The sequence below is a fragment of the Pteropus medius genome, unplaced genomic scaffold (genome assembly GCF_902729225.1).
Source record: "Pteropus medius unplaced genomic scaffold, Ma_sr-lr_union100, whole genome shotgun sequence".
In the NCBI taxonomy this organism is placed as follows: Eukaryota; Metazoa; Chordata; class Mammalia; order Chiroptera; family Pteropodidae; genus Pteropus; species Pteropus medius.
The window spans coordinates 25,417,712-25,444,687 of NW_024351729.1; the positions used below are offsets into that span (position 1 = coordinate 25,417,712).

The window sequence follows — 26,976 nt, forward strand, 5'->3', positions numbered from 1 at the left end:
TTCCTAGACTGGATGTGCCTTGAAGGGAGAGGCCATTCTTTCCTGGGCTGCTATAAGGCATTGAAGACACAATGTATACGCATCTCCTGGCTTTTAGTGGGAATGCAATGAATCCTTTTTTGTTCCTCTACTCTCTAGCATAATACCTGCCAAAAAGTGGGTACTAAATAAAAACTAACTAAATAAAAAATTAAAGTGTGTCAGTTAAGAATACTTTTGATGGCAAGATGCAGGAAACCTGACTAACAGCGGCTTTTTTAAAGCCAGGATTATTTTTTCCCCCACAAATAAGCTGTTTGTAGGTACCCTGCTGCTGACACTTGTTCAGCAGCTAAATGATATCAGGACACTGGGTTGGTATCTCTGTGATTCCCTCTTTTTTATAAGTGTTGTTGTTTTTTTTAATCTCTATTGAAACATAATTTATTTACCATAAAGTTCACCCATTTAAAGTGTACTTACTATTCATGGTTTATAATATAGTCACAGATTCCTGCAACCATCACCATAATCTAATTTTGGAACATTTTCATCATCCCCAAAAGAAACACCATACCCCCATACATACTTACATATATACCTACATACACATATACACACATACATGATAAAAAGATAAAAAAAGAGACCCCACACCCATTAGGACACAGTCCCCCATGCCCTCTCTCCTCCCTTGGTCCTAGGTAAGCACTGGTCTACTCTCTGTCTACACATTTTCCTATTCTGGATATTTCATATAAATAGGATCCCATTGGCACATAAGTGACAATGATGACATTTATCTGAAAGAAAGACCAAGAAAGGTAATCTTTCATATGGGTCCAATTAGTAAGAGAAAAAAACTAGAGGGAAGAGATGGCTTGGCAGCTAGCATCCCTGTTACTGTGAATCAGTCTCCAGAGTCTAGTTGGGTTGAAGTTCTCATTTTGCTTTTGGTTCAATTTAGATAAAACACAAAAAGGGTGAACATAGCTTATGCCAGCCTCTCTGCTTTGTTATCTTATTTTTATTTTATTTCCACAGTATCCAATGGTTTCATTAACCCCATTCCAAAGCTGAGAAGGCTATGTCTCAGGATAACAAAGTGGATTCTTGCCCTAGGTAATACAGCGTTAAGATAGCTTGACTCAAAAATCTAGTTGTCTTTATACTGAATTATAGGAGCAATCAGGTAAATCCGGTCTTACTGTATTAAAACAAATGGTTCCTGTTACATTATATAATGATATCTATATAATGGTGATATCTATATAATATCATCTGTTTTACCTGATTATCGGATCTCACATCTCCATGAGTTTTTCCTTCCACTGCTATGTTGATGATTTTGCATACATTCTTCAAAAGGGAGAACATTTGATCTGACGGCCAAGATCCAGTTTATCATGGTGTATCATTATGACTGTGGCCCAGGGCACTTTGTCACAGCTCTTTTGCAGAGTGTTCTTAGCTTCATGCGATTGGTTCTGTCAGCCCATTTGTTATCTAAAAGCCCAACACTGATGTGTTATTTTTAGCAATGTGATCATGCTTCCTCCTTAATCCAAGAAGCTGATCTCTTTGCCAGTGATAAGACCTATTAGTTGCCCAGCTGCCATATAAGCTCTGTTCCTGTCATCAGACATGTTTTTCTTCCTTATGATCATTTTAGAGGTGCTATCCTCTCCTGAAGCAACATGAGTTTTACCAAATAATATACCATAAGTAGATGACTTACTTATATAATCTTTGTTAACCTAATTAAAGTTGGTACAAGAACTTTTTTTCTTTGCATTTTGAAATGGACATATTCAGATCCAAATCATCTATTTAAAAAAATGGATCCTAATCCACTTTAATGGTGTCATATGAATCAAACACAATTATTTGTATCAAAATAAAAAATACTCCAATAACGTGACCAATATCCAGTGGCACTGGCTTGTGAACATAATGGAATTTTTCTTCTTTAAAATCTTTAGTCAGTACATAGAAACCTACCCTAGTTCATAATCTTAAGATAACAATACTGGTTTTACTTTCATGTTTTTTTAAACCAAGACAAGTAATTTAGTGATCGTGTTAGTGGTGAATAACTGTACGTATACATATATATATTTGTAAATTAATACTTAGCAAAATTTTATCAGTCTGACTTCATAATTAAATTTACTAAACAGAAAAATACTTGGATGTGTCTAGAATAAAATGGTTTGTCATTTCAATTTCATCCACACGCAGCCTTTACAAACCCTGACTAGGTCATTCTGCTATCACCGTCTGTGACATAACTTGACTTCGACTCACGTCATTCTCTGTTTCTGCTTTTCTTTGTGCCACGCCTTCTGTCCTTTGTCTGTTATATCCTTTCCCGGTTTCTGTTTGTCAAGGTCTTTCCCATCCACCACGGAGGGACCTTCTCAGATCCTACCTCCTCTATACGGCTTTCTTCGATCCCTCCGTTGTAATTAATTTCTACCTCTCTTATTCCTCCACTGCCCCATCTTAGATTATAGTTTGGCTATGACCAGATCTACCTGTATCCTCCCACACACTGTTCATGGAGGACTTTTCAACTCTTTACCCTTAAAGCATTCAAAACAGAGCTTTTCATTGAGCTGGTGCTGAATGATTCAGCACTGAATCAAAGTGTTTTTTTCTTTATTTGCTCTGACCCATAAGGATTCAGAATTCCATTATTTTTTTTTTTTAGATCGTGAGCAACACTGGGCGAATGTGTTAACGTGTACTTGGGAGATATAGTTTTCAGACCAGGAGCAGACTCACTAAATGAGCAGCGAGCCCCGCACCCTAAAGGGAGCTGGAAACCGGCTGGGGTGGAGAGCAGACGTCCAAGCGTGCATCTCTCCAGAATGGACAAGTTCAATCCTGTCTTCCTCACTCTGTGCTAAAAGTTATTGAGTAGGCCGGCACAAGATAACTTCCCAATAACTTCACACGTGACTGCCAGACAGGGGGATTAAATGGGACTTCTCCCCCACAGCAGCTTAATGGAAGAAGAGTTGTTTTTCTTTGTCCTAAAGTCCATGATTGTTTAATAGTTATACCGCTACTGAGTCAACAAGGCTAGTTAATAATGGATTAAAGTTATATTTTATAGCAAGTAATTTAACCTTTCCAAATCTCAGTTTTCTCCTCGGTCAAATAGGGTAATAGTAACTTTTCCAAACTTTTCCGTTGCTGTGATGGTTCGAGATAATGTTTGTGAAGTGGCAGCTTGCAATATCTGCTCTCCCAGCTCTTAGGCCATTGGACTCAGACTAGAGCCACACCAGTGTCTGGGTCTCCAGTTTGCTGACTCACCCTTGGATCTTAGCATGTGCCAGCTTCCGTAATCACATGAGCCCATTCCTTATAACAAATCTCATGATACACACACACACACACACACACATGCACATACACACACACCTATATACATATATCTTTGTATATATATTTTAACATCGCTGAGAGATGTATATGCATATGTATATGTATTTATATATGTATATGTATGTATATGTGTATATTTACATATAAATATAAATATACTGCTATTGGTTCTGTTTCCTTGAAGAACACTGACTCTAGGTGTTATATGAAGTAGAAAGAGACAGAGATTAGAAATTCATTGCCCTTTGAAAGGAAGGGGGATCATGGTTAGGAAATCCATCAGCAGTGCTTAAGTAATCAGGAAGCAAAGGAATGACAGGATCCTGTGGTGAGTTACAGAAGTTAGCGATTCATAGCCAGCTGCCCAGAAGCTGCGGGCCAAGCCTCATGTCTGTCACCTGCGGAAGCGTCAACGATAGGCTGCCAGTGCTGCAGGAGCAAAATGGCTTCTGCTTTGCTCTCATTTTCAAATATCACACCGGCACCCTGCCAAGGAGGAATCTAAACCAGAACTGTGCCACTAAGAATGAGTTTGGGAAATGTAGTTTTTAGGCCTTCGGCCCCTGTGATGAAGGAAGAGCTTAAAAGTATCGTTTAAAAAAATCAGAGAAAAGAAAAACTTATAGGATAAAATTCTGTTGAGTTGAATAACAACAACCAAATTGTCCTCCTTTCTCTCGCACAGTGAAAGCCCTCAATTTTAGCTGTGATGGCACTAGCAGGTGATGTGGGGACTCCACTCTGAAGTGTCTAGGCAGTCCATTTTGCTGGCAAAGCCACTTTTTCCTGGTAGTCCATGAGACATGGGTGATGTTTACTATTCCCAGGTCCGTGACACTGGCCCAGATTCAGCTATGCTATTCCCCGATACTACCCCCCAAAGTGAATGTTAACCAAGCACAGGAAAAGAAGTTGAAAATATAAGCCAGGTTTGGGAGAAGATTTTACATTCACTAAAACAAGGGAACAAGTTCCCGGTTCTTATGAATTAAAAGCTCACTTGTTTAAAAGTAATCTGCAAAATTCTGAAAAGAACTCTCCAGCACTCTTCCTAGTGTTCAGCAAACCCAAAGATACCAATGACTTCATATTTACAAATGGTATTTACCATGGTTAATAAACTCAGTTCATGACGAGAATGTGGGTTTATAAGGCTCCACAAGTATTTATTAACTGAATATTTTAATTAGGCATCATATTGACATAAAAAACATTGTGAAAGCTGTAGTATTTAAGACTGTAGAACTTAGAAGTAACATAGGCAGCTCAGAAGGCAAAGTGTGTTTGATTTTCTCATATGTCTCCTGTTACCACTTCGGCTGCTCATCAAGAAAATCTGCTCACTGAACACCGACCACCATGTTAGCATTAAGCTGGGTTTTATAGTATTCAAACAAAGCTTCTCATCCACTTCACAGAGTGAATTAGCCAAATGATATAGGTAAGGCTATGTCAACAATGATGCAAAAATGAAAAAAATTGCGAGATCTGGAGAAAATTCAATTACAGTTTAAGGAAGAAACAAGCATCTCATTAACTCTATGAAATGACCCTAAAGAAAAGTAGAGTATGGAATGATATTATTTCAGTTTCACAGACAGTTAAACTTGCTCAGGAGAATTGAGAAAGGAATTGCTCAAGGACTAAGAGACCTGGATTTGAACCTGGGTGTGCCTGGCTCTGAAACCCACACTACCCGGTCATTCTGCCTCCAGCATTGTTGGTGACAGGAAAGGTAATGATTAGCAACGAAGAAGGAAGGCTATGAGCAATAAGAAAGCACCAAGACCAAAATTCTAAATTAGCATTCTTTTAATATTCTTATGGGTGGATAAGTATTTGTTATTTAAGCAAGAAAACCTATTCTTATTAAAATTGCCAGTGTGTGAATATACCTTTGAGAGAACTGTTGCAAATATCAAGATGGCTGAAATTTAAACATTTAAAAATGTATTAGAGGAAATTCAAATACAGGATCATTATTGAGAGTCACTATGCTAAGGCAGATTTGGGGGCTGAACTTCTGACTAGGTGTAATAATGATACAGACATCTGTCTTGTCTCCTCCCCTGCATTCTAGATTCCATAAGGTGAGAGACTGATTTCTTTTAGTATCTAACACTGGAAGATGGGACGCCAGAGGACAGCGTTGCTACTGAACGGCAATGGCCTTCCTTGTTTTGAATGTAGTGAATGGAAACTGAAATGCTTCAGGGGCCAAGCTGGCAATGAAATGAGCAATGGAGGAAGGATGTAAAATAATGCAGTGGGGGAGGAAAAACCCAGAATGATGCTCAGTCTATAGAGAGCAGCAGATACCCAGCTCCGGAATGTGTTGCCACATGGCTCAGTGATACCAGAGTTTCTGTTTTTATAAAGAAAGTCTAGAAATTGATCGTTTACATAAAATCACCTGCTTTTTAGAGGTCGGCAATTAATTCGATGTGTAAGATTATGGTGTGGGCGACTCTGGAGCTTCTGCTATCGGTGCTGGTGTGTCGACAGCTCCAACTTCTGTCTGCAGACTGTGCCCAGGGCCCCACAGGGCTGCAGGTGTGCTGACAGCTCAGCAGAAGCTGAGGCGTGTTGCCAAAGGCAAGCTCCGATGTTGGCAGGGGTGGTGGTCAGGGCTTTTGTATTGAGTTGGCTCTGCAGTCCTGTGCGCTCGGGCCAGTTACAGACTGCTCATTTGCCCATCGTAGACAGTATTCAGTGTCACAGATGCTTCAGCTGGTCAGTCCTTTATTAACCTGTCAACAACAATGAGGAACACTGAGACCTGATGGGTGCAGCGCTCACCCAGTGCCCACCACACTGCACCCCTCACTGCCCATGGCGCTTCTCACCACAACAGGATGACTTATGAGGTCACCGAACTGGAAATTCAAAAGCCCCTAGACCACATGTTAAAAAAAGTGTTTTGTTTTGTTTTGTTTTGTTTTTTGTCTAGCAGGTGAGTTTGACAGGGGTATTATAATAAAGACATGTAACACCTGGTGGCTCATAGCCTGTCTTGGTATAATTATTCACGGTGATCTCTTTTATATAAACATCTGAAAAACCTGCCTTCCCCTAACCAAGCCTGACCCGTTAGATGAATTTTAAAAGAACAGTAAATCCTTAAGTAACCACATGGGTGGGCTCTGGCAGTTAGTCTCTTTTTGTCCCCCAGGCATTCTATATTGTTTTACATTAACCACCTGTATAATTTTTTTTTAATTACAAAAGTAATACATGTCTGTGAAAAATTCAAACAAAACTCAAATACCTAGAGTGAAAACTGAAAGTTCCTATTAGCACCTAGCCTTGTGGTATCTACGATTAGCAAATGGGTATTTTCCCCCCAGGTCTTTTGCTATTCTTAGGCACAGGCGCGCACGCGCGCACGCGCACACGCGCACACACACACACACGTATTTTAATATCTTTTTTTTTCTTAATGCCTACAGCACCTAGTCTTCCTAGGTGGTCTCCCATCCAAGTACTAACCAGGCCCAACCCTGCTTAGCTTTTGAGATCAGACATCGGGCTTGTTCAGGGTGGCATGGCCGTAGACCATGGACTATGGCTCCACTGGGGCACAAACCCAGGACCTTCTGCGTGTAAAGCAGACGTGCTAACCGCTACAGTATGAAACCATGTCTGTATTTTAATATCTTAAACATAAACGGCAAGATGCTATATCTATTGCTCTATATTATTCTGGGAATTCTTTGCTTAATAGACAATGAATGTTGGAGATGAATGTCTGTGAAATTCTCCAACCAACTTTTAGCTTGTAGATTATTTATGAATTTGAACATATGCATAAAGCATAACTAAAAATGCTTTACTCAGATTTCGAAGCTTATTCAGAGGTAGATGAGGTTTTAAAATTTTGATAACTAACATAGAGCTGGGTACAGCCCTACCCAGCTCTATGGAATGGATATAGTCTTGGAAAGTATTATGTTAATGGAATTTCTAAATTGAAACATAAAAGTGTGCAGAAAACATCATTGGGAAGGACTCTACAGTGAGTGATATTAATAAGGAACATTCTTTAGGAATAAAAGTGACCAACCCTAATAGACCACTTGTGAGCTGATACATTTTCTTTGTCTTAGGCTGGAGCTTGACCAACCCCAGTGCAAACTCGATGGAAGAAATTTTTCCCTTTTCTTTATTAGATGTTTTAACATTTTATCAAAGCACAAGCCAAACAAAGAGAAGGGCTGACTTTTAAAAAAAGTTGGTTGGCATAAGAGATCTCTCCCTCCCCCCAAGCTCTTTAGTTAAGTACAACTTACTGAACTCTGAAATGTCCCTTATAAAGTGGTCGAAGTCCATTAAAATTCATTGGACAAAACTATTTGGTCTCATATAATTTGATTCAACTGGATTCAAACCAAGAAGGCCTGGCTGAAAGCAAACTCTTAACCAATATTCATGGTTGTGAGCCATGCAAACTGGACCGTTCCTTGAACCTTTGCTGCAGGGGAAATCCAAGACTCCTAGTCTTTCTTCTTATTGCTTTCCCTCTTTCCATCCCCCTGTTTGCCGGAATATCACCTGCAACTGTTTTATTTGAAGCAAGGTTTTAAGCTGAAATTGTTCTCAGCGTGAAAAGTTTTTTTCCTTCCCTCAAGAACAGAATTTCATTATTATGTTTCATGATTTATCGAAAATGGCCAGATAGAAAAAATGTTTTTTTCATTAGAGAGAAGAATGGGGTTGTACCTGAACACACAAGTTGAGTTCTATGCGTTACATTTCAAAATTTCAGTGGGCTGGATAGTCCATGGACCCTAGGTCTCTGATCGATTTATCAACAAATGTTATGTCGCTAATCTGTTAAGGCTATGAATCCTCAGCTACTTTGTATAACATACATGCAAAGATATAAATTAGCATTAAAAAAAAAAAAAAACAAACCTTCCAGTCACCAAATTCACATGATTCGCATGCAGCACTTTGTAAATCCTGAAAGGGTTGTGCGCCCAAAGTTTGCGTGGGTTGCAGAATAAATGACCCACATAAAATGACTAGATTTCCGGCAAATCTCAAGAAGCAATTCGATTAATCGTGGGATGAAATATTGTGAACAGTTTCACTGAGTTCTGGAATCTCTTTGGAAAGCTGGACTCTGCAGCCTTTTCTAACACCCCAAGGAACTGGGGTGGGTTGGAAGTGGTGGTTTCCATGACAACAAGAAGCTGCCGACAGCCAGAGGTGGGTGGGGATTTGATGATCCAGCCCCTGACATAAAGGTAGGAAGCTGCTCAGGTATAAATTCTAGATCCTCAGTGTCCATGTTCTTTCTGTTAGTTCCTGGCTTTCTGAGCTAAGCCTCTTCAGGCCACAAGTAACAGAAATGGGGACTGGGGACCACGCATTCTGAGGTAGCTTGGGAACCCGGGGCAGGGAGACGCTCACGTGACCGGAACCAGGCAGTCTCCCAGGGGTCGTTCATTCGCTTTGCCTGACTTCCCTGTATGTCCGTTTTATCTCTCCCTTGCTAACGTATGACAGAGTTGTCTGCATCACAGTGTGGTCTTCGGTCTTTTAATTTTCTTCTTTTTAGTTTAACAGATACTGACTGGGGTTTTTGAATCCAAATTCCTAAAGAGAAAACATTTGATGAGTTGATCAAGTGTCCAGTCCAGGGCCAATTAGCCTTGGCATGGAGCGGGGAGGGGGCAGCTCAAATATGGCTGCCAATATCCTCTTCCATTCCTTTTTCATCCCATGGGTAGTCAGTGGGTGGAGGGGGAAGGAAATTCTCCCATAAGAGCAGTGTGAAATGGCAGACCCGGCAAAAGTATCCAATACATTTTGTAACTGGGAGAAATCACCTCAAATCTCAGGCCACAGTTTTTCTCCTTTATAAAAATGAAAACGAGACCACTTAACTTCTCAGGCTTGTTGTAGAGTTTACATGAAACAGTTTGAAAATGAGTTGCTAGCTCTACGAGCATTGAAAAACGTGAGATTTTACTCAGTCTAGAACAACATTCATGGACTCAGGAATTATCGAGCACTTACTATACACTGGGAATAGTTTTCAATACCAAAGTTAAGAGTAAAGATAAATTCTGGAAATAGAATGTATTTTCGTAATAAAGAGAACAAGCGTTGGAGTCAGACAGACCTGGGTTAAATCCTCCTTATGCCAGTTATCAGTAGCATAGCTTTGGGCAAGTTTCTATCTCTGAGCCTTAGTTTTCTCATCCGTAAAGTGAGATATTACTTCCTACGATGGCCTATGTGGCCCTAATTGACCTAGCCTCTGCCTACCTTTCCCAAGTCAACGTCTGTCCTCAAGTGTCTCCATCATGTTGGCCTCCTGGTGGCTCCTCCAACACTCTGACCTTGGGCCTGCCTCAAGGTCTTCACAACTGCGATTTCTTCTCTCTTTCTCCTGATTTCAATAAGGTAGGCTCCTTCTTTTCTTTCAAGTCTCTGCACAGATATCCTCTCCTCAGACATAACCATGCTACCTAAAAACGTCTTCCCCCTACCCCACCCACCATGTTCCCTTCTCTCCAGAGCACTTATCAATCCGTAAAAGTACACATTTATTTGATTTTCAATATTTTAGCAGTCTCCCTTACTAAAATATGAGTTCCACGATTAAGGGGCTCTGTACCTCATAGGGCTGCTGAGAGAAAAGGCGATTCAATTAGTCATGGTATGAAAGTACTGAGCACATATGTGGCACAGAGTGAGTACCTGTGCTGGGTCGAACAGTGTTCCCCCCCAAATTCATGTCCGCCCAGAACCTTATTTGCTGACTGCGATCTTATTTGCAAATAAAGTTTTTGCAGATGTTAAGATGAAATCATACTGTGTTACAGTCGATCCTAATCCAAAGACTGGTGACCTTATAAGAAGAGGGAGGTTTGGACACTGAGAACTCAGCACAGAAGGAAAACACCATGTGACAACAGAGGAAGAGATTGGAGTGATGGTGCCATGAGCCAAGCACTGCCACACACAGCAGCCTTAGAAGAGAGTATTCTTGTTTTATCTCAGGAAGAGACTGAGGCAGCTGGAAGCCAAAGTCAGTGCCTGCTCCTCCAAGGAGATAAAATATACTGTCTGAATATACAATTATCTGGCCTTACGTTTCATGGACTATGTTTTGTTTTGCTTCTTTCTTAATTGGGAGAAAGGAAAACTGAAGCATCAATTGTGGGAGATGCATCATTCAGGTGTCTTCATGGGAGAACATGTTTCTTTGACACAGAAAAAGAACAGGTCCTGACCTACTACAACTCCAGCTCTTAAAACTAAAGCACAGGGGTTTGTCTCAGTGGCTGTAAATGACAGCAGCATTGGGGAGAGGCACCTTCTGCTTCCAGACATCTATCTGTGTGTGATGCAGCTGGATTATAACAGCAGCTCTGGGTTTCTTCCCAAGGTTAAGTGGAGAAAGTTACGTGTAAATAGAGTTTCATTGCTGTCTCAGACACCTTGATCTTAATCTTCAGAAAGTTCTGGGAAGGAGAGCCGAAACAGGCATGAGAGAGACCAAATCATCCTGGAAAGCTACATCCCAGAGACTTCCTAGACTAACAGCACAACTGGATCAACAAGGTAGTGTCGGGTGTCTGTTGACGGTCATTCGTGTAACCAAATGCTTAGTAGGCTTCGGACGGGGTACCAGGAAACGCAGCCCTCGCTGCGAACAGAAGACAGAAGGGTTGAATTGCACTTTTGTCGCTGGCTGACCGGCTGGGCCCGATTTGACTTGCCTCTCGGTCCCTGTGAGAAAGCTCGGAGGCCTGTGTGAGGAAGGAGATTCAGGAGGGAGGCGGGAAAACCCTCCTGGGAGAATCTTCCTTTGCGCGAAGGCAGGCGCAGGTGCGGTGAGATGTCCAATCCTCCACCGGTCCTTCAGCATCTTGTTCTCTTCAGGTCTAAAGGCCCCGAAAGATCTCGCTCGGTCTTCGCGTGCCATCGTGTAAACAGAGGCAGAGCGGGAAGGCGCGGGAGTAGGAGGTGGGGCGGGCGTCCTCTTTCTCAACGCAGAAGACCGAGAAGGAATCGCGTTTCCCTCCCACGCGTCCGTAATTGTTCCCGCGTTGCCAAATCACACGGGCAGGGGCGGGGACGCAGAGGGTGACTAGAGGCCCATCTTGAAACGCCAAGGCTCTTGAGCAAGGTCAAGGAAGTTCGGGCCTTGGTGGAGACGTTGCATCACGCAGAGTTTAGAAGGAACTCGGGGATTTTCCTCAGGTGGCTGACTCTGCTCCCCAGAAGTTGTCACTCACAGGCCAAGAGTGGAGGGCTGGGTGCGGGAAGCCCGAGCGGAAATCCGATCCCACCCTGGGCTCAAGAGTGAAAGGAAGGTCACTAAGGGGTCCGCCCGCGCACCGCAGGACGCACTCCCGCGGGTCCACGCGTGCTCCGCCGCCCCCATTAGGTGGCACGTGTGCTCCAGCCTGGAGGCAGTGGAGACGCGGTGTGCGCCGAGAGGCGCGGCTTAGGCACCTGTGCTCCTCCGCCCAGCTCTGAGCTGGCGGACGTCAGGGAGCGCCCGAGCCCGCCCGAACCCGCGGGGAGGGACGCGCGGCGGACGCGCCGGGAGCGGGGCGGAGGCGGATACCTGGGCTTCCGCGTGCGGCAGGCGGGCGCTAGGACCCGAGAGGCGCACCTGTTGGCAGACGCCCCGGGCCGTTCCCGCCCTGCGCCCTGAGTGCAGGGCCAGCGAGCGCAAGGGCGGAGGGGACAGTGCGAGCCGAGGGCACAGGCGCGGCGGTGGCGGCAGCCCGGGCGCACCATGGCCGAGCTGCTGTGGAGCCTGCAGGACTCCCAGCTTGTCGCCCGCTTCCAGCGCCGCTGCGGGCTCTTCCCGGCGCCGGATGAAGGCCCCCGCGAGAACGGCGCGGGCCCAGTGGAGGGCGCGGCGCTGGTGCCCGGGGTTGGACATCACTCTGCCACCAGCCGCAAGGGCGCTGAGGGGCCGGCCAATGGGCTGCGGAGAGCCCAGGCCCCGCAGGTAACCGCGGGCCAGGTGCTTGTGCGGGAAGGAGGGGGGAGGGGCAGCCCTGCGGACTAGCTGGTCCAGGCGACTCCGCGACGCGGGGACCGGAGTGCGCCGCACCTGCAGAGCGGAGGGGGCTCCATCCCCAGCAGCAACCCGGCTCCCAGAGCTGTGTGTGTGGAGGGGGGCACGGGGGTTGAGGAGTGCGGTCACCGGGATGCCACCCTCTAACGCTGCCAGGTGGCAACCAGGGCTATTAGGATTGCACATGCACCCCAAGCTTTAAATGCAGTCTATTTCTACCGTCATAAGTAGTTAAATTTATATTCTTGTATAGCCGTCCAAATGTGTAAGAGTTACGTAATTGGAAAGAGGAGCGGTGATGTCCTTGGCATTTTCACGGGAGGCTTCCCCGGGGAGAAAATCTGAGAACTCCTCCAGCATTCGTGGAGTTTCTGCTCCATCCCCCTTTCCTGATCCGCACGAATGGGGTGTAGCGGGGTTCAGTGTGCTCTTCACCTTCCTACTTCGCCAGCTCTAAGGACAGAACTTCAGGTTTAATTATTGCTCCTGGGGAGGTTTACAAACCTCGCCCCGCCCCCTCTGTACCGCCAGTGCTGAGATCCTAACTGCGGTTTTCCTTCCCCCCTCCCTCAGAGCCTTGGGGGGCCCCCCTGCCTGGTGGGTCTTGTATTAGCTGTCTCCAGTGACTTTTAACAGATGTCAGGAGGGATGTTCACCAGGCTCCCCTCTAGGCGTTCGAGTGTGGTTATACGAGTGTAGTTATACAACCCACTGCGGCAGTGCGCAAGGACTCCAGGAGCAAGGGACCAGACAGGCTGCAAATGCTAACGTGCCTCATCTGTCTGCCTGGGCGGATGGCTGCTCCTGGGCTGGAGGGCTCTCTCCAGCAGCTAAATGCCCTGGGCACCCACAGAAGCTGCCCTTTTCCTGGGGGAGGTAAAAAGTGTGGCGTGCGAGGACAGAAGGACTGTATTAATAATTCCAACTCTCTTTTTCAGGGGAGGGGGGGATTGGGAATGGGTAAAGGAAACCACATTTTTTTTCTTCCTGGAAGCTTTGGAGACAGGAAGATGACATTTATGTGTCGGTTTCTAGATCTAGTAACGGAGGAATTATGAAGAACCTGGCTTCTATGTGAAATGGAATATTGTGGGCGTGGAATTACAGAATTTGAGAGGGTGAGAGGGGTTGTGTGTTGCACTCTAGAGAAATCTTCCTCTGCGATATTTTTTTCTCCTTTTATTTTTCCTTCTCTGTCTCACGTGACATCCAGTAATTTTTAGATGAGTTTGAGACACCCTTCCCCCATTTCCCTTTTGCCTTGCCTTAAAAAGGGGGCGAAGCAAGGGGATGACCAGTGGCTCCCCTTCCCTGAAATGTGGCAGGGTGTTTTCTGTGCACCTGCTGTTTAGACCTGCAGGTAGATGCACTGGCTTTCTGTTGCTCTCCGCTCAAGCTTCTACTCTGTGTTCCTAATTCAGGAAGCTGAAGAAGAGTACCTTTTCCACTAATGCTTTTCAAACTGTTCTAAGCATTACCCCTGGCAAGGTGGTCTGGAAAAGGACTCTCATACCCTTTAAAAGCATGATAAGCAGATTTCTTGCAGAGAGTTGTCTTCTTGCTCCTTGGAGAGCCTGGACCTTGAATGAGCCAAATGGAAGAGATTTCCCCTTCCCATCCAACACACAACTCACTACAGAGCAAGAAAAAGAAAGAGAAGCCTAAAAATTCACGATAAGAAATCACTTATTGATGTGCGATGGGGGGAAAAAACCCATCAGAGCATTTGAAATGAGAGGTTAATGAATATTTTTGACGATGAGTTGGTTTCGAGTGGGAAGATTCATTTGCAAATGTAGGTGGAGTTCCCAAAAGGATGTTTGCATACCTGCCCCAGATAACTGATAAGACTCTAAATGGACAGTTGAGGAAACTTTTCCCCAATAGGTATTTCCCCTGGGTCTCTGGCCTTTGCGCAGCCTGTGGCCTGCCTTAGCTGCCTGTCCTTGCTCTCAAGAATCTATACTCACCCTTTGGTTTCAAAGGTCAGTTCCTCAAGAGAACCTTCACTCACCTTGCAGTCTCGGCCCTTTCTTATAGGTACTCTTTCCTTCTTGTGTTTCTTCACTGCAGCATTTATTTACACTGTGTAAACAAACCTTTGTATGGAGATCTGATTATTGCCAGTGTCTTTCAGTGGCTGCTAAGCTCTAAGAATGCAGGAAACTCGTCCGTGTGCTCATGCTTTTCTTCCCATGCCTGGCACATGGGAGCTCAGTGGATTTTGTGAATAAATGAATGCAGATGGCAATGTAAAATCAGCCCTTTAAAAGCAAGATAAGCAGATTTCTTGCAGAGAAATGTCATCTTGCAGCTTGAAGAGCCTGGGCCTTCAGTGAGCCAAATGGTCCCTACAAATCCAGTACATGACTGCACTCACTATAAAGCAGGATAAAATAAGAGAAGGCTAAAATTTAATTCAGGACGAAAAAAAGATTTTTAAAAAATTTAGAAGTAAATATTGAAAATCGGAATTTTCCACATAGCTCAGAAGTAGCACTAGGACATTGATTTAAGACCCTTCAAACGACAGAAAAGTCGTTTTCTTCATTTGAGTGACTGGATACAAACATGCAATTTTCTCAACTCCCACATTTTCTATATTTATTTTAATTCTTAAAACAGGACAAGTGTGGAAATGATTGAGTAAGGGCTTTCTTTTATAAATTCTCTTAATACCACACACGGCCAGCTTAACGATTAAGTGAATCTTTTACAAATCAGGGCTGGGCTTGGCATGCACAAAGCTGTCACTGAGTAAGTCCGACTGGACCTCGGATAAGTCCCGGCAGTAGTGGATTTCACAGACAGAGGTCTGAGCCCTAAAGGGTTAAATGCTTTGTTGCGTAATTTTCAGATACCCACCCAGTCAGCTCTTTTGACCCTCAAGTCTAAACTGCTTTCTACTGTGCACCTTCCAGGGGGAAGTTCGGAGGCTTCACTTGATCTGCCTCACTGAGAAGCTGTGAGTGTTGCGGCTTGACTGGGAGCATGGTAGAGACTGGGTAGAAAGAGGAAGTATTGCTTTTGGTTTGCAAGGGTGACCATCCGAGGACATGCTCAGCAGTTGCCAAGAGCAAGAGGTGGGGATCCTAGGACCGAGCTAGAAGGGCAAAGGCCCAATCAGAACTGTGTTTATTTTTCCGGGGCTAAAGCCACCCTCGGATATAATAGTATTTTGACTTCTATCATCTTTGCTTACTCAACAGTGTTGCATTAGGTTAGACTTTGCAGTGCTTTTTCCTGTCATTACTTTAGACCAGAGATAATCTTTCCAAATTACACTGTGCTCAAGAAATATTCTTCAATAACTATTTGCTGAGATGTAGTTCTAAAGTTGGGTTGGAGAGGGGAATGAAAGACAGGTTATTTTTAGAAGTCTTCGCTCTTGGAATATTTGAGGGCCTTTCCATCTACAAAACCCTGCTCTTGATTTTATTGACTTGATAAAGTGCAAAAACCACCATAGGAATCGGGAGACCTGGATCTGGCTCTGCCTTGGTGTCCTTTTGAATTTTCTCTGGGCCTCAGTTGTCCGATCTGCAAAATGAGCAGAGTGGAATAGAACCATGAGTTTCCAACTCTGGCTGCAAATTACGGTCAGTAAGAAGAGCTTTAAAAACCAAACAAAATGACAATGTCCAGGATTCAGGTCGGAAGTGGGACTCAGAGAAGCTGGCAGACAGATGCGGGAAGCTCTGAATTCTTTTATCCTGGAATCCACCACCCTAGTGTGTTCTGGACGAAGGTGGTGAGGGCTAGAGGCAGCGGCCATGGCAGCTATGACATCTGGGCTTGATTATAACTAAACTGGCCAAAAGATTGAACTTCAAGTTTTGATTATCTTTAGATGAATATTCAGGTCAAAATGGTATAGTAAGCCACTTTGAAAAGGTACATTTGATCACTCTTTTCCTAGTTACAGATATTGTTCAGATGAAAAAACCTAAAAAAATACAAAGAAAACGTTAGATCCGTGCCCATTGTACTGCCATAGATAATCACTCAGTAAATAGTCAGCCTGACGGGTAATGGCTATGTTATCCGTAGCACTGATACCCCGAAATCGAGTCGGCCTGCTGCTGTGCCTTTAAATTGTTTCCAGTTTTTACATTAAAAATACCATCTTTGATCAAGTGTCTTTCCACATATCGTGACAGTCTTCTTTAATCTGAGATTTAACTGACATATAACATTATATTAGTTTCAGACATACGACATAATGATTTGATATCTGTATATAGAGTGAAATGATCACCGCTGTAAGTCTAGCTAACATCTGTCACCACACAGTTACAATTCTTTTCTTGTGATGAGAACGTTTAAGATCTACTCTCTTAGCAACTTTCTAATCTACAATCCAGTGTTATTAACTATAGTCACCACACTATACATTACATCCCGTGACTTATTCATCTTATAACTGGAAGTTGGTATCTTTTGACCATCTTCACCCATTTTACCCAACCTCCACCCCTACCTCTGGCAGCCACCCATCTATTCTATCTATGAGTTTAGTTTTATTGTTATTTTTATAGTCCACATGTCAATGAGATCATATGGCACTTGTCTTTCTCTGATTTATTTCACTTAGCATAATACCCTCAAGGCCCAACTCCGAGGTTGTTGCAAATGTCAAGATTTCCTTCTTTTTTATAGCTGAATAATATTCCTCTGTGTGTGTGTGTGTGTGTGTGTGCGTGATGATGTTTTTTACCTATTCGTCCATCAATGGACACTTAGGTTGCTTCCCTGTCTAGGTTATTGTAAATAATGCTGTAATCAGCGTGGAGCTGCCTATATCTTTTCGAATTAGTGTTTTCTTTTTCTTTGGCTAAATATCCAGAAGTGGAGTGGCTGCATCATATGCAGTTCTATTTTTAATTTTTTGAGGACGTTCCATGCTGTTTTCCATAGTGGCTGCACGAATTTGCATTCCTACCAACAGTACACAGGGCTCCCCTTTCTTCAAATCCTCACCCACACTTGTCATTTTCTATTCTTTTTAATAATAGCCATCCTAACAGATGCGAGGTGATATCTCATTGTGGTTTTGATTGGCATTTGTGATGATTAGTGGTATTGAGCACCTTTTCATGTACTTGTTGGCCATCTGTATGTCTTCGTAAAAATATCTATTTAGATCATCTGACCATTTTTTAATCAGATTGTTTCGGTTTCTTTTTTCTTTTTTCTTTTTTTTTTTTACTATTAATTTGCATGAGTTTTTTTTATATATTTTGGAAATGAATCCCTTATCAGATACATGATTTACAAACATTTTCTCCCTTTTGCTAAGTTGCCTTTTAATTTTGTTGATGGTTTCTTTCGCTGTGTAGAAGCTTTTTAGTTTGATATAGTCCCACTTGCTTATTTTTGCATTCGTTGCCATTAGTTTTGGTGTCAAAAAAAAAAAAATCATTGCCAAGCCCGAGTCAATTCTTGAATAGCTTAATTGAAATTTCCACTTGCTGGTAGAAATATGCATATATTATTTGCCAATGTATTGCATTACCAATTTGCCCTAAAGAAAGGGCGTACTAGGATATATAACTATGGATACAGATCTTCCCACACCCTCACCAATAGTAGGTGTTAACACTCTCTTTAATCTTTGGGAAAAAATAGGCCATTTCAACTTCTAGCTCATCTTTTCTTCCTTTATTTCCAGCCAACACTTAGTGATCAGCAAATGTATTTCTGGGACAGTTCTTAGCCATAAAGATACAAAGATAAATAAGATTTAGTTTCTGCCCTAGGAAATCCACAAAGACAATGATGCAACGCAAAAAATATACTAGACTAGACGGATAAATATGTGGCCAGGGAAACAATAGAAGGAGTAACTCACAAAATCGAGAGGGGCTCATGGAGTCACGAGTCGGGGCTTAAACAGTGAGAAGGAGTCAGTCACATAGATAAAGAGAGGAGGATCCCTTTTCTTTGCCTGGAAATTTCATGTGATAAAATATAAAGACACATTGTCATTTTTGGTGAATATTGACAGCTCAGGTACAGTAAAAACCCCAGCAGGAAATAGAAGGCCTACTGAAAAAGGGTAACTGAAATCCCTAAAAATGGTTAAAATGGCAAAGTTTTTGTTATGTTTATTCTACCTCAATTAAAAAAAAAAAAAGAACATAGGTTCTACTCCACCTTCTGGCAAAGGAAGCATAATTTCCCTCTTCTTAAGCGTGGGCTGCACATAGTGACTTCCTTCTAAAGAGTGAAATATGGAAAGAGAGAGGAAGAAAAGTGTCATTTTATAGCATGGAATCCTGGCAGACGCTACTTCAGCCAAGTGAGCAAGTGTAACATCAACAGACACAGATCATGTTGACAGTATGTGCTCTTGAAATTATATAGTCTCGATACATGTTGAAAATTGCACTTCACCTCTGTGTCTCTCCCTCCTAAACCCATACCCTCAGTCTAATCACGAGAGAGACATCAGACAGATCCCAGCTGAGGGACAGTCTACAAAAAACCTGACCTGTATTCTTCAAGACTGTCAAAGTTATCAAAAACAAGAATAGCCTGAAAAACTCACAGCCGAGAGGAGCCTAAGGACACATGACAACTAAATGTAATGGTGGTATCCTGGGTGGGACCCTGGAACAGAAACAAAAGGATATTAGTTAAAAACCAAAAAAGTCTAAATCAACTATGAATTTTAGTTAATAATAATGCAGCAGTATTGTAACAGATGTATCATACTAATAATATATTAATGGCAGGAGAAACTGGCTGCCAAGTGTATGGGAAGGGTGTGGAGTACATGGGAATTCTTTGTACTATGTTCTCAATTTTTCTGTAAATTGAAAACTGTTCTAAAACATAAGTCTAAAGTTTTTAAAGAGGGTGGGTAATTGAAGGGAGTTCAATGATGGGCTCCCTTACAAAGGTATGGGCAGGGCTGGACAAAACCAACATGGAGGATGAGCACCTTAGAGCAGGTAAGTCCAGCCAAAGAAAGCCAGGGCAGAGGACAGTGTTCCGTTAGCCCCAGACCCAAGGAGAGCTCAGGTGTCATAGGGAGGCCTCTAGCCAGGAGCTCAGGCTTTAAGTAGAGAAACATAACCACTGCCAGGCAGGAGGCGTGGGGGAAATACATCTCAAACTCATTCTCCACATGCCCCCTCATATCCTGCCAGTGCCTCCCTTTGGCCAAATTCAGAAGCCAGGGAGCTTGGGAGCCTGGCTGATGTCATCCCATTAAGGTCAGCCTCCCTGGGGAAAGCTGGACGGACAAATAGAGAATACCCAAGCACGGGTTGCATAAAGAAATTCGGGTGGTAATTTAATACTGGCTGGAATCTTGGGCAAGAGCCAGGGTTTGAGGCTGAAGCCTTAATGTGGCTTCCTACAGAACTTGGACTTCATCCTGTAGATAGGGGGATGGCAAGTCAATTTCGTTCCATGTGCCAACTCAGAATTGGCAACCAGGACACCGTGATAAGAAAGATTCTCGGGGTGTCACTGTGCTTGATGGGAAAGAGTGTGGGATTGAATGGCGATGCCTATGTGGGTACTGACAGAGCCTGGTACTGAAGCATTTAAGAAATGACGATGTTATATTTAAAGCAGCACATATGGGACTAACATGAAATCAAGCTTTAATATCTGTTTGGGGTTCTCGATGATACTTAGAGTGTCTCCCGCACCCTCAAACAGCTTAGGAGGAAAGAAATCACAAACAATTTCTTACAATATAGGCTGCCATGTTTTGAATCGTGGGACCGACGTCCTTATAGCTGTAAGCTGACCAGATCGGGGGTCAGCCCTTGAGTCAGAGGCAGCCTTCTATAGGCTGGTCAGCGTCTTATGAAATGGCCTGGCCTGAGAACTTCGTCAGATTGAGATACTGCATACTGGACAGTGACTAACAGATCCAATCAGACTGCTCCCCGAGGGCGTCTGACTGCAAGACCCAGAAATAGGGACATACATGGTAGAGTGGCAATGAACTTCAGAGGGAAAGAGGAGGCCATACACAGCAGCCTTGTGACAGAAAAAGCAGTAGGACAGCAGACTCCCAAGGTGGAGAGGAGAGCAGAAAGTCTGCAGCAATGGTAAAAGCAGGATGAAAAGCTCAGACTATGGTAGACCCTACTTTTGCAGGGAGGTGTTGGAGGGACTCGACTTTCAGGATAGCATGGCTCAGGAAACATGGCTGGCTATGTGACTGCCGGCAGTTTCCTGACTTCCTGAGGAGTCTTGTAAGGAACTCCCGTCACCGGAGGGAGCCTGGGTGGGTCTCCCCTTGTAACCAGAAGGTGCTGGTCGCTACTGCTCCGGAGACATGCACATAATTGCACTTAGATCATTCTCTCATTTTTGTGTACTTGGGAGGGGGTGGGTCACTGGGGCCAGATCTTTCTTCCTCACCTGTGCACCCCTAGGACCTAATGCATTCCTAAAACATGGCAGGTACCTCTAGTACCTGTTGATGAAGCATGAAGGGTATGCTAAACTCAACCTTATCTTTCTTGACAGAAATGCGGTCACCTGCTCTTTCTGGTCACGACTGCGGTCACTTTATCCCTGATCACTTTTCCTGGCTGTGTCTTCTTTTACCTTAATTTTGTTGTCAGTGTTGGCTCCTTCCTTTTTATCCAGGAAAAGATGAAAGATTTTGATTAATGAGTACATTTTTTATTGCTTTGCTTTCTTCTCTTGAACACAGCGAAGGGAGTTTAGGTACTGCCAAAAGTTGGTGATAGTGAAACATCTATCAACTTAATGCGATTAAATTACTATGTTTTAGGAAGGCTATTGACAGCAAGTCGAATCTAATTTTAACTTTCTTGACTCCTAATTAAAATGTCAGAACTTCCAAATTTTTTTAAAAAAGCACTTTCACTGCTGCCGTTCCATTTTGTGTTAATCATTAAATCTTCTTGTCCTGTTAAGAATTCTATCTTAAGCAAAGGTATTTTCTCTAGAACACAATTTTCCATGAAGAAAACACTGTCATGGTTTCCTGGCAGCACATGTAGAGCGCTCCTGTCTATTTTAGGAATCTATGAAAGTGCTGAAATTGGGGGCCTCCACTGGTCTTTATTATTCTACTTACCTGGTGAGATACATTCCACATATTGAGAAAACAAGATATTGAAAAATCCATTCAATACGGTGAATCCCATTTTTCTCCTCTCATTCTTGCTTCAAACACAGTATGAACTGATTAACAAACTGTTTCAAAAACAAAGAAAAAAATCCTTAGGTATGGGGGCCAGGAGGGGTGGATGGGGAAGGGTTAACCACCTGATACCTTGAGTGCGGGCCTGGGAATCTTGGGAAGAAAGTAACAGTGTCCTTGGACTGCACTGGATATTACCTCCAGCTCCCCAAATGCTCACTGGCAGTTTCATATCCATTAGTTGAATTAAAACAAACCAGATTCATTCTTGCTTTTAGGAATGCCCATTCACTGGGTAATTATGCCTGTGGGAAAAATGCCCTTTCTGTCATTTCTGGGTATGTTTTCATTTTTTCAAGTGGCAAAATTCCCATAGAATTTTATGGGAAACAGCCCAACAAAATTCCCATAGAATTTTATGGGAAACAGCCCAACAAAATTCCCATAGAATTTTATGGGAAATAGCCCAACAAAGCAGGAATCTTTGATGTTCTATTTCATGGCCACCATTTAAGTCCTCTTTCAAGAAGGGATGATTTTTTTTTTCTGCATGCACTATACCAATGTCAGACTCCTGGCGTTGATACGATATTTATAATTATGTCAGATATTACCATTGGGAGAAAACAAGTGAAGGGTATATGGGACTTCTCTTTACTACCTTTGCAATTACTTGTGAACCGATAGTTATTTCGAAATAAGAAGTTCTTAAAAAAATCAATACTGCCTTCTAAACATCGGTCCTGCCATCCCTTCTCACAGCTTCTACTCCGGGTATTCTTTGCACACTCTGCGGGAAGCCCAGGAAACACACAGCAGCATCTGGGAGATGTTCCTCTGAGGTGCTTCTTGAGCTGGCCATGCAGCTGTGTCTATTTGCAGAGCTTCATGGCTGGGTTGCAAACCTGCTCCCCAGCTGCCCAGGGAGAACACGGACAGGTGTTCAAGGGTCAGAAAAGCCCATTTGCCCTTAACCCTAGATCGACTGACTTGAATTAGAGCTGCAGGCATTTTGCAAAAAAAAAAAAAATTTCTATTGTATCTTGTTTCATTAAGCCACTTCAAACTGATGTTGCAAGTACATCGAATTCTCACATCAAGTCATCAGTCTCCTCTCAGTTGTCATTTTTTCTCTTCGTCTACAAACTTGCTCAATATCTTCAACTCCCCTACTTTCAACCTGAGAGTCCCTAGAATCTGACATTTTGACTTTCTTTTTTGGGAGACATCTTAAAAGTCATCTGAGATCTAGGCTCTATTTCTACTTTTCACCCCCACTTTTTGATCCTGCAGCCTGGCGTTAGCCGTTATAGTAGGAATTAAAATGAAACAAAACCGAGAGAGTATTTAGCATAAGATATGATTTTTGAGGTTTACTTTTCCCATATGTAATTTCATTGAGGATAGGGGATTAATTTTAAATAGAAAAATTATAAAAGAGAAAATTGTCTCTAATATCCATAAAAAGGAAAGTAGATTTCTCTTTATTTCAACTGGACTCTAAATGCCAGTGGCCGAGGCTGTGGCAGGGGACACAGAATAGAAGCACATAAACTCACATTTTCATGGATGCTTTTTCTGGATTGACCCATCATATCTGGTTGTTTGATTTTTGTTCTCCCACAGGTAATTCCTATCACCATATCTAATTTATCAAATATCTAATTGTAAATTTTTTCAACTATGTTCTACAAAGGGAAAAATTTCATCACAATATCCAAAGAATATCTTGAAAGTAATTAAAATTCCATATGTTTCTAGACATGGAAACACTGTATGATATAGTGTTCAACCAAAAAAAAGCAAATTCAAAAAATGATATTTATAATATGGCCCAATTTTTAAAACGGTGATAAGCACATATTGAAAAACATTTTTAAAAAGAATCTGGAGTGATGAACCAAATGTTATCAGTAGTCCCCTCTGGACATTTAAGTTTTTTCCTATTGATGCTTTTCTGTACTTTTTGCACTTTTTTTTTTTTTTTTACAATAGAAGGTAGTAGTTTTATATTTAGAGAAAATTAAACCATTTTTTATTGTGTAGAAAAAATTCTATGAGGATACTTTGTAATTCTGAGGAATATTAGATAGTTACTAAGAGTACTAACATTGTTTCATATAAGAATTTTTAAAAATAACCATTGACATTTTCATGACAAAGTCCCAGATATCAGCTATATTGGTCATGATCCCCACCTGAGGGGATATTCATTAAACCTTCCGAAGTACTTCCAATGAAACAAAATGGCTCCCGCCATGTCGCTGCATGAAAACCCCACCGGAAATGACAGGACACCATTTGCTACTCTGTCTAGACCACATGAAACATTAAGAGCCTAAAATGCATAACGTCCTTTTGCACTAAAGGGAATATCTTAATTCGTGGAAACATTTGGGCCCCGGAAAGGTCTTTGCTTGGCCAAAATGTATTATTAGAGAGCTCAGAAAAGTATTAAGTGAAGCAGATGTTGAGTGTTATAACCCCCAACTTCTTCAGTCAATTTTCGGCAAGTCTCTGTTGCTGTTTCTTTAAACATTGTTTTAGAAGATCTCTTTTTATCATTGTAGGTCCAAACAATTTTAAGTGATTTTAGCTCTTTAGTCACCTGCTTGCAATATCGTGGGAGTGTTTAGCGTTGGATCTTGGTTCTTCAATCTGATGACAGTGGTTAAAGTAAAAGGATCCTAAAGTAGGTCTCAATTTAGGGGCATCACAATGACCACTGCCAAATGTTTGATGTGGTTCTTAAAAGGAATGATGTAGGAATTTATCAATTTTCATTTTAAAAGAAAACATAATTACTAATTTCAAGACCTAAATGGATATTTTCTTTTTTAAATAATGAATATTCTAAGAATATAACTTTCTTCACTTTCCTAAAGAAATTTAAAATAATTTGTAGGTGATACTAATTTTAACATAATTTTAATCAGAGTTGTATTAAATCTACGGTTAACTCGGGGATAATTGACATCTTTATGACGTATCCACTGGTGTGTCGGAATGCAATTGAATTTTATGTATTGGCAATCTTGCCACATTTTTATTCTAACAAACACTCTGATTTCTTTGTGTTTGCTATGAAAACAATGAAAAAAAAAGATTTTATTTCTTCTCTTTCAATTCCTATACTTTTTATTAATTTTTCCTACCTACTGCACAGACGAGGACCTCTAGTATTATGGCAAGTAGCAGTGGTAGTGAACATTCTTGTCCTTTGTTTCAAAGGAACGGCTTTAACGTTTTACCATAGAATATTCTATTTGATGTAGTTTTTCCATCCCTTTTAGAGCTTATTTGCCAAGAGATGTTCTCATGAATTATGACTACATTGTATTGAATTATTTTCCTGTACCTAATGAGAGGATCATATGTGGCTTTTTTTTTTTAATCTCTTTTAATCTTATAAAAGGTTGAGTTAAAAGAGATTTTCTTTGTTGAACCAGTCTTTCATGATGGAACAGACTTAATCTTTGCCACGATGTAGTCAAAAGCAATATTTACGGCGTATAGCAGATATTATAAAAATATTATCTAATGGACTTTTTGTACTAGTGTATTTTAAAAGTATCTTCCAACTTCTATCCTCCCCCGCCCCTTTTTGGCTTGGTCGGGTGATGTTTTTCATAAGCATAGAAAACTATTGGATAACTTAATTGTGTAGTTCGTCTTCATGTGTCCATGAAGATTAGATACCAGTGTCATAAAATTTGCTTAATTATGTGAACACCCTTAAACATATAAGATATCCAGTCCCTAGGGTGCTAACTAAATGAGTTTCTCTTGGCTAAATATTCAAAATGTTTTACAAATTAGTTTCTTTTTGCAATGTGTTTCTGTACCTACATTTGAACCCTGGAGTGTGTAGCAGTGTATGGATGCGCTATAACATGATGTAGTAACACTGGAGAGGTTCGACTCGGGGGCCCTTGGCTTCTTCCTTCCTCAGAGCTGGCACTGCTTTACAGTGCTCAGTAGTGGAAAGATTTTGACCACAAGCACAGCAAGAGTCGCAGATCAGCCAGAGTGGGGCCTGCATGAACAAGCCTGAAATCAAGAGTGGCTACATTTGAATCACAGTGTTACACGGCGGAACGCCGCAGAAGCGACTGGCACGTAGGCATATAGTGACGCCCACACTTAAAAGGAAAAAGATATTTTTACTAGTTTATTCCCTAACAATTCTCACAATATTTAAATGGAAAATATGTCACCAGAATGGCGATCATCTAGTGAAGCTGAAGTACTGCATCTTGAAATGGAAGTATACCAGGCAGTGCCCTGCAGATCGTTTGTTGTTGTTGTTTTAAACTTCCAGCTTGTTTTATTCCTGAGAGAAAGGCTTTATGAGGCCAGCTTGGCGAGAAGGAGCAGCAGAGATGGTCTTTCCTCCCCCACCGTTGTCCCTCCCACCATTTCTTCTATTTTAGTCGTGCTCAGGAGACCAGTGTGATGCCAGGAACAAGTATTGGTTTGTACTTTCCTTTAACCGTCGGTTTTGTATTGACTGAGGCTGCGCGCTGAGCCCTGCTTGGCCACTCGTTCCGCGGGGCAGAAGGTCTGTGCTCTGCCTTGGCGGAGGCAGCATAATGAACGGACTAAGATGGTGCTTTGCTTCTTACACTTGCAAACCATGTCACCTTGGGCATATCCCATACGCTCTCCCGCCTTGGTTTTTTTATCTGTGAAACAGGAAAGAATCACATTCACCTCCTGGGGTTCTGAGATGGAAGCTCAGCGGGTCTGCCCAACACTTTGTGTCTGGCATCGCGCAAGCCCTCAGACGCTATTTTTCACCATCATTTCTGCCTGCCACCGCCAGTGGCTGCTGCTCCTGCTCCTGCTCCTGCCCCTGCCTCTGCTGCTATTTTTATCCATCAGGTCTTTGCTGGAATGAATTCCATCTTACAGTGGGGAGTGGGTGGTGGCGGCGGTGGGGGTGGGGGTTCGGACCGCACTGGCAGTGCAAATAGATACCACTTCAGCATGGCTTCTACTCTAAAATTTAGGCCAGTCTGATGCTTTCACTTGTCGTATCGAGGCATATTGCATTTTGCATTCCTGCCTTCTGCTAGTTTGTGACACCCAATCATTTGCTATAAAAATGTCTTCCCAGGTCCTGTTTCTCCTCATCTGAACTTCCTCTTACCGAGTTATGGAAAGTGTATTTTCATAGTTAAGAGTGTTCCTTGCTCTGAGACAGTACTATTAATGTTTAGTTAATGTATATGAAACAAGTAACAACAGGCCAGACCCTGGGTTAGACTCAGAGCACTCAACAGCAGATATGCCCGTTGCCTCAGCCTATCAAGGGAGACAGGTAAACAGCACAACACAGGTAGGGAAAGGACAAATTAATTCTAAGATCATCAAGGCTCACCTGAACAAGATTTTCCTTTCTCCA

The 26,976-nt window shown here is 42.4% G+C and overlaps 1 protein-coding gene and 1 pseudogene across 1 annotated transcript in view; one reads left to right on the forward strand and one right to left on the reverse strand.

The window, feature by feature from the left end:
- Positions 1–6,815: 6,815 nt before the first annotated feature.
- On the reverse strand, positions 6,816–6,931 carry LOC120587820 (uncharacterized; annotated as a pseudogene).
- Positions 6,932–11,905: 4,974 nt separating this feature from the next.
- The window catches only part of SGPP2 (sphingosine-1-phosphate phosphatase 2), an 88,279-nt gene continuing 73,208 nt past the window's right edge, over positions 11,906–26,976 (forward strand). Inside the window, exon 1 of the mRNA XM_039844902.1 lies at positions 11,906–12,358. Coding sequence (XP_039700836.1) covers positions 12,140–12,358 — 219 coding nt within the window. The 5' untranslated portion in view covers positions 11,906–12,139. The remainder of the gene's footprint in view (positions 12,359–26,976) is intronic.